The 13,273-nt window shown below is 44.9% G+C and overlaps 1 protein-coding gene across 1 annotated transcript; it reads left to right on the top strand.

Moving 5' to 3' along the window:
• The first annotated feature begins 8,781 nt into the window (after window positions 1-8,781).
• LOC125510467 (paramyosin) lies at window positions 8,782-13,230 on the top strand. The gene is made up of 5 exons (XM_048675654.2): window positions 8,782-10,044; window positions 10,149-10,225; window positions 10,544-10,655; window positions 10,763-10,879; window positions 12,620-13,230. Exons 1-5 carry the CDS (start codon window positions 8,863-8,865, stop codon window positions 12,965-12,967), a joined length of 1,836 nt encoding a protein of 611 aa, XP_048531611.1. The 5' UTR covers window positions 8,782-8,862; the 3' UTR covers window positions 12,968-13,230.
• Window positions 13,231-13,273: the final 43 nt, after the last annotated feature.

Raw genomic sequence — 13,273 nt, 5'->3', positions numbered from 1 at the left:
ACCGTAGGAGTGCTTTGGGTGTGCCAAACGTCACAACGTAACTGGGTGGCTATAAAGGTACACTACGGGTATCTCCGAAAGTGTCTGTTGGGTTGGCACGAATCGAGACTGGGATTTGTCACTCCGTGTAAACGGAGAGGTATCTCTGGGCCCACTCGGTAGGACATCATCATAATGTGCACAATGTGATCAAGGAGTTGATCACGGGATGATGTGTTACGGAACGAGTAAAGAGACTTGCCGGTAACGAGATTGAACAAGGTATCGGGATACCGACGATCGAATCTCGGGCAAGTATTGTACCGATAGACAAAGGGAATTGTATACGGGATTGATTAAGCCCTTGACATCGTGGTTCATCCGATGAGATCATCGTGGAACATGTGGGAGCCAACATGGGTATCCAGATCCCGCTGTTGGTTATTGACCGGAGAGTCATCTCGGTCATGTTTGCATGTCTCCCGAACCCGTAGGGTCTACACACTTAAGGTTCGGTGACTCTAGGGTTATAGAGATATTAGTATGCGGTAACCCGAAAGTTGTTCGGAGTCCCGGATGAGATCCCGGACGTCACGAGGAGTTCCGGAATGGTCCGGAGATAAAGAATTATATATAGGAAGTGCTATTTCGGCCATCGGGACAAGTTTCGGGGTCACCGGTATTGTACCGGGACCACCGGAAGGATCCCGGGGGTCCACCGGGTGGGGCCACCTGCCCCGGGGGGCCACATGGGCTGTAGGGGGTGCGCCTTGGCCTATATGGGCCAAGGGCACCAGCCCCAAGAGGCCCATGCGCCAAGAGAAGAGGGAAAGGAAGAGTCCTAAAGGGGGAAGGCACCTCCGAGGTGCCTTGGGGAGGAGGGACTCCTCCCTTGGCCGCACCCTTCCTTGGAGGAAGGGCCAAGGCTGCCCCCCCTCTCCCTTGGCCCTATATATAGTGGGGGAAAGGGAGGGCAGCAACAACTAAGCCCTGGCGCCTCCCTCTCCCTCCCATGACACATCTCCCTCCTCCCGCAGCGCTTGGCGAAGCCCTGTTGGAATCCCGCTACTTCCACCACCACGCCGTCGTGCTGCTGGATCTCCATCAACCTCTCCTTCCCCCTTGCTGGATCAAGAAGGAGGAGACGTCGCTGCTCCGTACGTGTGTTGAACGCGGAGGTGCCGTCCGTTCGGCGCTAGGATCATCGGTGATTTGGATCACGACGAGTACGACTCCATCAACCCCGTTCTCTTGAACGCTTCCGCGCGCGATCTACAAGGGTATGTAGATCCACTCCTCCCTCGTTGCTAGATGACTCCATAGATAGATCTTGGTGACACGTAGGAAAATTTTGAATTTATGCTACGTTCCCCTTCACTTACTCACCATCTCCACAAGCAAATGAAACATAGTGAGCTTCTTTCCTTTGAGGGAGCACATGAACTTATTTAGTTTAGCAAGCATAGGATCATCTATATCATCATCATCATCATAATTATCCTCCGCATCAAGATACTCATCACAAGGAGTAGAAGGAGTGAAAAGAGGAGGGTTTGACCATGGGGTTACCTTGACCTTGTCAGGAGAGTTTTGGTCCTCTCCATCTTCTACCACGGCCTTTGACTGGCCTCAAAGTGTTTTCAGAATCTTGAGCTATGTAGCCACCTAGTGCGTGCAACCAAAAACAATAAAAAAATATTGTTCAATTTATTTGTCATAGCAAAACGGGTCCAGATGCGAGTGGATCGAAAAAGGATCAAACGATGTTCTAAATCAAGGAAACAAGCATCGACGCATGCATGCAGCGACCGTCGTTGCGTCCGTGGCGGCTGGCGTGCACGAAAGCGGCTCGGTCGGCACGCAACGGCGCATGCATGTAGTCTAGCTGCGTGCATGCATAGCAGGCTAGTTGGATACGTCGTGCATGCATTGCAGGTTTCTGTCGTGGCAGCGCGCGCAAGCGTTTCATGCAATTTCCCAACAGGCTAACGAAACCATGACCCAACAGTCGAACAGCGCCACCATCCAAGGCCGCCCCACTTGTCAGGTCCAACGGGCGACACAATCTAGCGCGGCCCCACTCATTAGAGTTAACAGTAAAAGCACTGACCCGACGGCATCCACCGTTTGTGACCATTTCTGAGGGTTTCAGACAAGAGAGTGGAGAAAAGTGAGCAAAAGTTAAGAGCGTGGGGATGGATGAGTATGACTAAGGAACCAGGGGCACAGATGTAAAATTCCCTTTTTTGAATGTCATAGTAATGGAAATGCCTTGAATTTTTTAACTCTTGTTGTAACTAGTTTGTGGATGTATGGTAGCCACTTGTGCCCAAGTAAATTGGTGAATCTTCAAATGCACTAGGGGGTGGCATTTTCTTAGTTTTTAAGTTGCTATAGGCACTTGATATTTTTACAAAAAAATGTGCATGGCAAATTTGAGATGCCTTGTACTGATGTTTACAACATGGCGATCTACGTACTATTTGTAGCCACTGTGTGCACTCAATCTACTAAGTGTTCAGGGGTGGCATTTTTGTGTGTTCAGTGGATGGCATTTTGTGTGTTCATGGGGTGACATTTTTTATCTAATTATTTTCAACAAATACATGGGAAAATACATGAATGTGAATCTGCGAGGTCATGCCAGCTATTTTTTTTGCACTTGTTGCCATGTTAAAACTAGTTGTCATGGTTTCTCTAAATTTGCAATGGCATTTTAATAGCTAGCTAAATGAAAAGCACATGGCAACTATGAACCATGTTTTCCTAGATGTCTAGTTTCACCAATCCATAAGCATGAAAATATGTGTTGAAAATCTTATGAACTAGATGGTTTCCTCGTGCGTTGCGGCTGACATGGCATGTTTGGTGATGTGGAAAGATGCATGTTGAGAAGCTGACGTGGCACATTTGGTGATGTGGAAGGTTGCATGTTGAGAGAACTAGAGGTAGTGGGGATCAACTATTTAGGTATATAGGATGTGAATCTGCCATGTCATGCTTTCTAGAAAACTAGTTCCATGGCATTTTTTAGAAAAACAACTAACTGGGAACATGTAATCTGCCATGGCAATAATCTACATTTTTTGCCATGACATCTTTTATTACACTTGTGCACATCATTTTACTTTTTTCATCTATAATATTTTTGCAAATTGTGGAAATGCTTTGTAATCGGGTTCATGACAATTTGAAGTATAAAAACACTCCATAACATGGGCATTTTGCTGTTGTAATATGGTTGCATCACATAAGTGTTCGGAAATTTTTAGATTAAATCATGGCAATTTTACAAACCAAACCATTAACTCATGATCCATGGCAAACTTTTTTGAGATGTTTTTTTTGCTTTGGGCTATTGGGCAACTATTGTAAGTTAGTACAACATTTCAATAAGTGCTTCCGATAGATTATTTTTTTGTATTTTGACCATGGAATTTTCACTTATAGTACCATGGTGTCGGGGGGGTGACCCCGGGTAGGCTCAAGGAGACAAGACATCATTTCAAAACTTTACCATGGGAGCAGCCCTTGGCCGGTTGGAGGCTGGAACCTGGCCGGGTGAAGCCGTCCGGATGGAGGCTGGAACCTGGCCATCCGGGTGGAGCCGTCCGGGTGAAGGCCAGAACCTGCTCGTCCGGTGGAACCGTCCGGGTGGAGCCCGTCTGGCTCGAGGCCTTCCGGCTGCAGCTTGGCAAAGTCAAACTCAGACGTCCCATCAGACCTACGCAGATGAGATGGCCATTCTCTACAGTGGAGCATTGTAGATGAGCAGCATACACTGTTCATACCTCATGTGACACCTCAAGTGGTGTAGTTAGGCCATGTGGGCCAGCTCGTGTCCCCTAGGCACGTCTTTATAAGGTGACCCAGGGAGCTCTCTCATGCTCATGCTCACACACGATCACTCACATCTCCTCTCACTCTCACTCCCACACATTCACACACATGAGGCAAGGAAGAGAGCACACATGTCTCTTCTTCCTTCTCTAGACAGCTCAAGGAGCAACCCTGTACCACCATATACACTCCATATTATACATCCAACATGCATGATTAGGGGTCTTACCTCCATGCGAGGGCCCCGAACCTAGGTAAACCACCGCGTGTTGTTGCCCAATCCCATCCCGGATCTCCACCGTAGCCTTGCAGTCCCCCACTTTTAGCCATCTTATGGCATCTGCCATGAGAATACCACGACACATGGTAGTTTTACTGAGAACACAAGGACATTTCTTTCTCAGTGGTTTTGAGTAACAACAGCCTTACATATGTGTTGCATCTAGTGGAATTTAAGGCTTTAAGCATTTGCACCGAGGGTGTTTCTCAAGCTTGACCTGGCAAAGGCCTTTGACACACCATCTCATGGTCCTTCTTGTTTGAGGTGTTGTGCCAATACAGTTTCGGCATCCAGTTCCTGTATTGGTTGGTCGTGTTGCTCTCCACTGCGAGCACGAAGGTCTCGATGAATGGTGAACCTGGACTCCATCTTCTTTAGACTTTTGCATATCACAAAGTTCATCGAAATTATTAAGATGAGTAGCAACATCTTCATTGTAATTTCCAAAAAATTGTTCTGTCATAACAAGATTTAGCAAAGTAGGTTTAATTTCATAAGACTCTGCACTAGTGGTGGAAGGAGCAATATGAGTACTAATAAAATCATTATTAATGGTACTAGTAAAATCACGTAGCTTAGTATTTTCAGCCGTACACATGATTGCAGCTAGAACAGAAGACGACAAGTAAAGATAGTTTTTTTTTAGTATTTTGAGTTTTTAAGCAAGCAAGGAGAACATAAAGTTTAACAAGGCAAGATAGATAACAAGTAGGTAATGAGGTAGTGTGAAGAACCTGTTTGTTTGAAAACAAACTCCCCGACAATGGCGCCATAAATCTTGCTTGCTCTCTTATAAGAGTGGTTGGGTAACCCCCAAATATAAGAGTGAAGTAACCTAGCGGTAAGTATTTCCCTCGGTTAAAGAACCAAGGTTTATCGTATGATAAGGAGTTTTCCTAGCAAACAAAGTGAACGGTGCCTGCACACAAAACACAAAAAGCTTGTCCCAAACACGACAAGAGGGCTGTCAATCCCCTTATCTGGCTAGTTACAAGATTAAACTGCAAGTGATAGAGATAGTAGGTAACAAAGTAAAAGTAAAAGCAACAAGACGACAAAGAAAATATTTGTCAGTAAAGGAGAATAGACTCAGGGGCATAGGTTCACCGGTGTCATCTCTCTTAAGCAAGCAAGTGGTGTGGTGAAAAAATACAGTTGGCCAGCGATCAAATTGTACTCCCTCTGTCCCAAAATAAGTGTCTCAACTTTAGTACAAATTTGTATTAAAGTTAGTAAAATATTGAGACACTTATTTTCAGACGAAGGGAGTAGTATTTATATTTATGACTATGGTCATTAATGGTATAATCTCATATAGGAATTGTGTCAGTGATATGTAGATCATTGCAACTGCATATATAAATAATACTCCACTCTGAGACTACTATCCAGTATGCATCTCAAAGTATTATGTTTACAAGAAACATAGCATTGTAATAAGTATGATGACATAATGTAGATAGTAAAACATCAAGCGACATGAATAGAAACCGTCGTTTTATTCTTAATGGCTACAATACAATATAATACAATACGTCACTTGTCCTTTTTGACACTGAGATATAGATCATCGCAAGATTGAACCCACTATAGTGCACAACTCCCTCTAAAGAAATACCCATCAAACTTGGCCAAAGTAGACAAATAGATCGAAGAGAATACCAAGCTATTCAATTATACAACAAATAAACCTCAAAAGATTCAATTGAATTCAATGAACAATCTGATCATAAAGTGACAATTCATCATATCATGACAAACACACCATCGATTACATCGACTGAGCATGGTCATGTGAGGCAGCTCAGGGGAACTTGGTATTGAAGATCAAAGAGAGAGAGAGAGAGAGAGAGAGATCTAGCTACTGCTATGGACCCTAAGGCCCTAAGGAAACTACTCCCACATGATCATGGCGGCAGCAAGGTTGATGCAGAAGCCTCTCATGGTGAATTTCCCCTCCAGCAGAGTACCAGAACAAGCCTCTAGACTGGATCTCCGTGGAACAGGAACTTGCGGCGGTGGAAAAAAAATTAATACTAAGGGTTTCAGAAATTATGGAATTTATAGGCAGAGGAATGGCGGTAAGGCGGTGCCTATGGGCCCCATGCAGCCATGGGGCATGCCCTAGGGCCTGGGCGCGCCACCAGGGTGCGTGAGACCCTATGGGTCTCCTTGCCTCCCCTCAGTGCTTTCCGGAACCTTCCTTGACAGAAAAAAAATTCGTATTAAATCCTCAGTGTTTTTACCACGATAGATATCATTTTTTTGAAAAAACAAAAATATGCAGAAAACAACAATTGGCACTGGGCACAGAATGAATAGGTTAGACCATAAAAATAATATAAAACGCTATAAAAAGTATTCCAAAGTGATAATATAATATCATAAAATAATAAAAAAAAGTATAGATACGTTTAAGACGTATCACACATGCACCTAAAATCGCCCGAAATACAAGAAATAAATCATGGAAATCATTAAGCAACCTATGTGTCCTGAGCCAAAATGAAACACCGGAGAAGAAATCATCAACAAGGAGCACGTGACACAATCAGTAATCGCCATGGAAATCAAAGAAGACATCACACATCCCTGCTATCTCCCTGTAGCTCTGTGTGTGAATCTTTCTAACCTTGGGCTCTGTGTGCGGGTTGGAAATGGGTTAACGGGAGGAGAAAATAAAATAAAACCATCAGAACGAGCAATCTGTCTGAAGAAAGTATAAGACGAGGGAGTTGCGGCATGAATCTCAACGCATAATGGGACAAAACAGAAATTTGAATGAAGACGAATTGTTTTCAGTCGACTATAAAATAGCAAAACTATTTTTTTATACTAAACTATTTTACCTATTTTATAGATTATTGCATCACCAAGTAGTTTTCCATGATACAATCGTTATCATACATTTACCGAGTAATATTAACCACATATAATAGTAAGACTCTGGCTTGGCTATTATACAATTCATGTGTGCGTCATTATCAATGCAAAAGTGCTAATAGAACTATATTCGTCATAAAAAATAGTTAGGAACATTTAATGGTGGTAACTTCACCTAATATAAATAATGTATAAAAGTATGAACAAATCACACTAATCTAAAATATTGTTTGACACTTAGATATACTATTGTGTGTTTATAACCTTTTGCGAGGAAATATCATGTTCATATCTGTTTGTTTGCATTAGTTGGTTATAACTAACATAAACTTGTAGTGTTCGTAAGGGTCAACAAGGAGCCCATCATTGAATTGCACGGCATCCAAGGGGCGGAGCTGGAGCTAAAATCACCCTGATGCACCTCTTTAACAAATTTGTCTCCAAGGGGCGGAGCTGGAGCTAAAATCACCCCGATGCACCTCTTTAACAAATTTACGAGCACCCATGTACTAAATATTACTGATAAAAGTGTGTTTCATAACCTCTAGTTAGATTGTCGAACATATTAAAGTTAATGTACATATATGTATGAGCAAGCAGTGATAAAAACACATTTGATAAATAGAAACACACCCTTATAGAAAATACACATAGGAAAATATAAAGAATATTAAAAAATTAGGAAGGCTAGAAGAATAATTTTCGCACAAATCATAGAATTGAGATTTAGGGTATCCAAATTCATAGGTATCTACGCACCATAGTTGGATGATAATGACTGATCAAGTAGACAGTGAAGGTTGATCGAGAGGCTAGGGCACAACGTTCTCGTGTAGGACCTAGGTTGTCCGTCCTAATTGGCTGTTGACGGTCAAATCATGTTGTTTGTACGCCACCTACCTTAGCGATAGAATGCAACTTTTTTCTAGCTCACCTGGCCCTTTCACATTTCCTCGCTCGCACAACAATTAACATATACACCCTACTGCCCAAAAGACCTACATGCTATGGTCTGTCTGCCGAACAACTGTCGAACCAAAGCTATCGCTGGAACGTTGGCTCGCTGCGGCAAATATCCGCACCTTGGTGCGGAACAGTTAGCGTAACTCGATGCACAAGCACATTATAAATTCTAATCGTTACTGAAAAACTCGACCCCGATGCCAGTGCAGCTCTGCCCTTGCCTCACCCTCTCTAGTCTGCATTGCTTGTTTCTTTTATAAAAATCATGTTTAGATCTATTTATAACCGTCAGTGTGTACAGGGTACTTCGTCTATAGTTGTTTCAGGTTTCACTCGATGATATTCTTTATATGCATAAGAACGTGTCTCTGAATAACTTCAACAAAGATCAAAACATATTTATAGTTTTCATTGATTCTAGATGCGAGCATAAGCTTAGAGGTTGTACTTCTGTGATTCAATGGCAAGAAAATATCAAGGGAATCTTGCACGGCAAACAACCATGCCTCCTTTTCATCGCGGTCTCTCTAATTCGTATGATTCAAAAACTATGAATATATATGACAACGTGTCACTCGAGAATGCATGTACAGAGATTGAATAACATGCCTATTTGAAATTCATGCTCATATTTTTCCTCAACTATTTTTCTAGGAATCAAAATCAAGTGTTGATAAAAAAGAATCGAAATCAAGTGACCCATCTTTTATCTTTTAAAAACGAAAAGAGAGTTTTCGAGGAAAAAAAAAACTCAAGAGCGTCCAGACTCCAGAATTCTGAACTCCTACCGAACAGTCACGAGTCCTCCCTAATCACGTCACCCACCCCCACCCCACCCTACCGGCCTACCCCCCTCCTCCCGACCCGGCCGGCCACGCCACGCCACGCCAATTCTCCCAATCCTCGCAACCCCCGCCATGGCCGACGACGAGGACGCCGGCGCCCTCTCCGACGTCGACGAGGACCCCCTCCCCCCGCCTCTCCCCTCCACCTCCTCCGCCTCAATCAAACCCCCGCCCGCATCACAGCCCCACCACGCCGATGCGGCGGCGGCGGCCGCCCAGCAGCAGCGCCTGCTCGACCTCGCCGCGGAGCTGGAGGAGGAGCGCCGCCTGCGCCGCGCGGCGGAGGAGTCCCTCGCGAGCTCCGAGACCCGCCTCGGCCGCCTCAAGGCGTTCGCGCAGGACGCGCTGCGGAAGCGCGACGACCTCAAGGCCGAGTCCGCCGCGTCGTCCCGGGCGCTGCAGGCGCTCCAGGCCGAGGCGGCCACCGCCTCCTCCATGCTCTCCTCCGGCCTCGAGCGGATCTCCGCCAAGGCGTCCCCGTCCACCCCGCCCGCCCCGCTCCCCACCTCCGGCAAGTACTCCGCCGGCCTCCCCGCCCTCGCCTACGGGGTCCTCAAGCGCGCCAACGACATCGTCGACGACCTGCTCGCGCAGATCGACGCCGCGGGCCGCGACCGCGACCGCGCGCGCCAGGACATGGACCAGCGCAACTACCAGATCGCCATCGAGGTGTCCGAGCTCGAGGCGGCCGTGGCCTCCCGCGCCGCCGAGTCCGAGTCCCTCTCCAGGTCCCTATCGGATCGGGAGGCGGAGATCTCCGCGCTCCAGGATAAGGTCCGATCCCTCGAGGCGAAGATGGACGCGCAGAGGCCCGTCCTCGCCGAGCAGATCGGCTGCGCCTCCAGGCTCTACGATGAGCTTCGCGAGGTAGTTATGCTGGTGGACGACGCCGCTGCCACAGCGCTGCCCGACTCCGTCTTCGTCTGGAAGGAGACAGACGTGGAGGAGAGCCTCAAGGTTTCGCTGGAAGGGACCAGGATGGCCTACGACATCGCCGCAATGGCGCTGCAGAAGGTCGGGGTGTGGCGGGATAAGGGGAAGAGCAAGGTGACGGAGCTTGAGGAGAGGGTGGAGGAGCTGACCCGGGAGAAGGAGCACATTGGGGTGCTGCTCCGGAGCGCGCTGCAGGCTAACACGACCGAGGTTTTGAAGGTGGCTGAGGATGGGCTGAGGGAGGCCGGAATCGAGATAGGACTCAACGGCCACAGGGATCACAGGCCAGGGAGCACGGAGAAGGATGAAGTCTATACATTGGTAGGTGCACTGTGAATGATGTCATGCTGTTGCAAGTTCATCGACTTCCCATGTATCTAGCCATACTGAATTGTTTCTTCTGTAACAATCTACCAATATTGCAGGCAGGGGCATTGGAGAACAGCATGAAGGAGTCCCAGATTAAGATCATTGAGCTGCAACATCTTGTTGAAGCACAAAGGTAGCTAACTTGATTCATTTTTGTTTACGTGTCATTTTATTTTTTTGCCGCACTGCCAGTTGAACTTGAGCAACATTAATAAAATTACTATCCATTGGATTTAATGTGGAATGGCCATGTGGTTTAAAGCAAACGACAATAAGCTATTCAAAATTATAACTATCCTTCAGTCTGCCACTCTTGGTATCTTGATATAAACAAAAGCTGCAATTCATTACTAAAGCCAAAGTCAGTAGGAGTACTACTACAAAAAGATTCAGACCTCGGGCTGGAAATTGCCATTTCCTACTTCCCATCTTCTGAAATTGTGGATTTCAGGGCAGAGTCTAGTCTACTAAGGACGAGGATGGAAGGGCAAGAAAAGGAGATTGGTCAGCTACGGAAGCAGATAAAACATCTTGAAGAGAAGGAAAAGATGGCCAATGAAAGCGTAATATTTTCTCCTCATGTCTAATCGGATGTTTTGAGTATATGCATATCACTCTTATGGTCAGAGTCAGTGAGACAACACATAACCGTGTTTGTTGCATTCTTCAGGTTGAGGATCTGATGGTGGACATAACAGCTGCTGAAGAGGAGATTCAAAGGTGGAAGACGGCAGCAGAGGAGGAAGCTAATGCTGGTAGATCAATTGAGCAAGAGTTCCAGACTCAGGTGCGTTTGTACTTTATACAGACATGCACCATTACTCTGCATGTCCTTTATGTTTTTGGTGTCTTGTTTGTGTTTTCATGAGTTACATTAGACAACCAATGGCTCGACTCAATTGATCACTTAGTATTGCAGTTGTCTTATATTAGATTTTTTTTTTGGAGCATTCAAGACAGCAGGAAAGGTTCCTACTGACATATATTTCTCATAGTCACCAGATTACAAGGGGTATTACAACCATGTAGTGTTGCTACTTAGCCAATCCCTCTAGCCTAGATATTTCTTTTGGTGAACCGAGTAAATATTAAGCATGGTGAGCATGTTAGCAAACTAGGACTCCATGAATTATTTAGACAAGCAAATGCTAGACTGAATTAATCACTTAGCATTGCAGTTATCTGATACTCCCTCTGTCCCAAATTACTTGTTTTAGATTTGTCTAGACAATGTATCTAGACAATTCTATGACAAGTAATTTGGGACGGAGGTAATATTAAATATTTCTTTTCGAGAACAGAGTAATATTAAGCACAGTAAACATGTTAGCAAACGACCATGACTCCATGAGTTAACTAGACAGGCAAATACTTGACTGAATTAATCACTTAGAATTGCAGTCGTCTGATATTAAATATTTCTTGGGGAGAACAGAGTAATATTAAGAATTAAACACAGTGAACATGCTGGCATACTACCATGTGCACTTTTGATACATATGTTTGGTGTTTTGACAGCAAGGCACTACAGAAAGTGTAAGAAAGTACAAGATCGTAGTAGGCATGCTTAAACATTTACGTAGCATTCTTGGTTAGTGTTATCATAATATCATTTGACAGAAGTCACACAATGACTTGTTCTTTGCAGTTTAGCTGAAACATCATTATGTATCGACCATATGTTATGCTATACTGATACAGACACATGGTGTTGAGGGTAGCAGGAGTTTTATTCCTATTTAGCATAGTGAGACAAACATATTACTTCTGTTATTGTATGGTGTAGCTTGTGGTTCAATATCAGCTTTATTATGGTTCCATTGTTGTATTCAGTTTCGCCATAATGAATTGTTTCCATGTGGTCTTTGTTGTTACATCTTGGAAGTTAGTTATAACAATGTTAGAGTATCCTTCAGTTGTTACTGCCAGTTTTAGATATTGCATTGCCACATTGTCCATAGAAAAATTCTTCGGTTGAGAAACAATAATTTTGAAGCCTTAAGCAACTATGCCCGCCAGTATAGATAGGTTGTGTCTAAGTGATGCGCAATAAAGTGCAAGGAAGGGCTTTGCAATCAGTAGTGGCTGGCAGCAGATGTAGCTGAGTCCCACAACTTGGTACTGTGGCTGTATGAAGGATACTTTATTGTGCAAGGTGGCATAAATTTTGATTTATTTTGTAAATGAAAAACTTCTGTAGATAACTTGTAATCAACAGTCTTGAGTGTTGATGATAACTGTAGATAACCAGTGCAAGGAAATGGCTTGTTTCCTATGTAGGGCGAAGTATCCTTTCTGGTTGTAATCAACAGGCTTGATGTTGGTAACTTGTAATGCCGCTGTGTGAAGAATATATGAATATACAAGGATGCATAGTGTCTTCGTGTTTTTTTATTTTCGAAAGAGCATAAGTTGTAAGGAAATGGCTTGTTCTCATATGGGGCGAAGCGTCCTTTCTGGTTGCAATCAACAGTCTTCTCGATCCATGAGAAGCTGAACTGAATTATTTTTTTATTTTATTGCACAGATATCGTCTCTCCACAAGGAACTAGAGGAAGCAAGAGAAACAATGGTGGAGCTGGAAAACAAGCTCAAGTTCAAGGAGGAGACAGCGGCCGCCGCAATGGCGGCCCGCGACGCCGCAGAGAAATCCTTAAAGCTCGCCGACACGAGATCCGCGAGGCTGCGCGAGCGGCTGGAAGAGCTCAATAGGCAGGCGGAGGAGTCCGACAATAGGGCGGACCCGAGCAGTCGCAGCGGCCACAGGTACGTGTGCTGGCCATGGCAGTGGCTGGGGCTGAACTACGTACGACTGCCGCCTGCGGAGGCAGAGGAGACCTCTAACGAGATGGAGCTCTCTGAACCCCTGATATAGCAGCGGCGTGGTGTTTATACAGATCGAAACACGGGCCGTCTGCTCCTTTGTTTCGATAAAAGAAAAGGCAAAGAGAACATTAGAAATTTTTTTTAGCTTGGGTTCTTCCTGTAGATGTTTGGGAAATTTGTCCGTGCTTGTTTGTAGTGTGCAGACTCACGAGGGTGTTCGACGGGCGGCGTGTAATTGTAGAGAAAGTTACCGGACTCGGGATATAGTGAAGATGTTTCATTCTTTTGGGAAAATCGTCTTGTTTCAACATATCACTTTACCCTGGGTTTCTTTGTATGACCACCACAGTTCATT

Source organism: Triticum urartu, chromosome 5A, assembly GCF_056163025.1.
Source record: "Triticum urartu cultivar PI428250 chromosome 5A, HENAU_Tu73, whole genome shotgun sequence".
Lineage (NCBI taxonomy): Eukaryota > Viridiplantae > Streptophyta > Magnoliopsida > Poales > Poaceae > Triticum > Triticum urartu.
Note: the sequence above shows the minus strand (reverse complement) of the source record. Positions and strands in the feature narration are given on the sequence as shown.

Coding starts and splice junctions, on each gene's coding strand:
- LOC125510467 (XM_048675654.2), top strand. CDS start 8,863: ATGGCCGACGACGAGGACGCCGGCGCCCTCTCCGACGTCGACGAGGAC. Junction 10,045..10,148: donor AGGATGAAGTCTATACATTG/GTAGGTGCACTG, acceptor CCAATATTGCAG/GCAGGGGCATTGGAGAACAG. Junction 10,226..10,543: donor CATCTTGTTGAAGCACAAAG/GTAGCTAACTTG, acceptor TGTGGATTTCAG/GGCAGAGTCTAGTCTACTAA.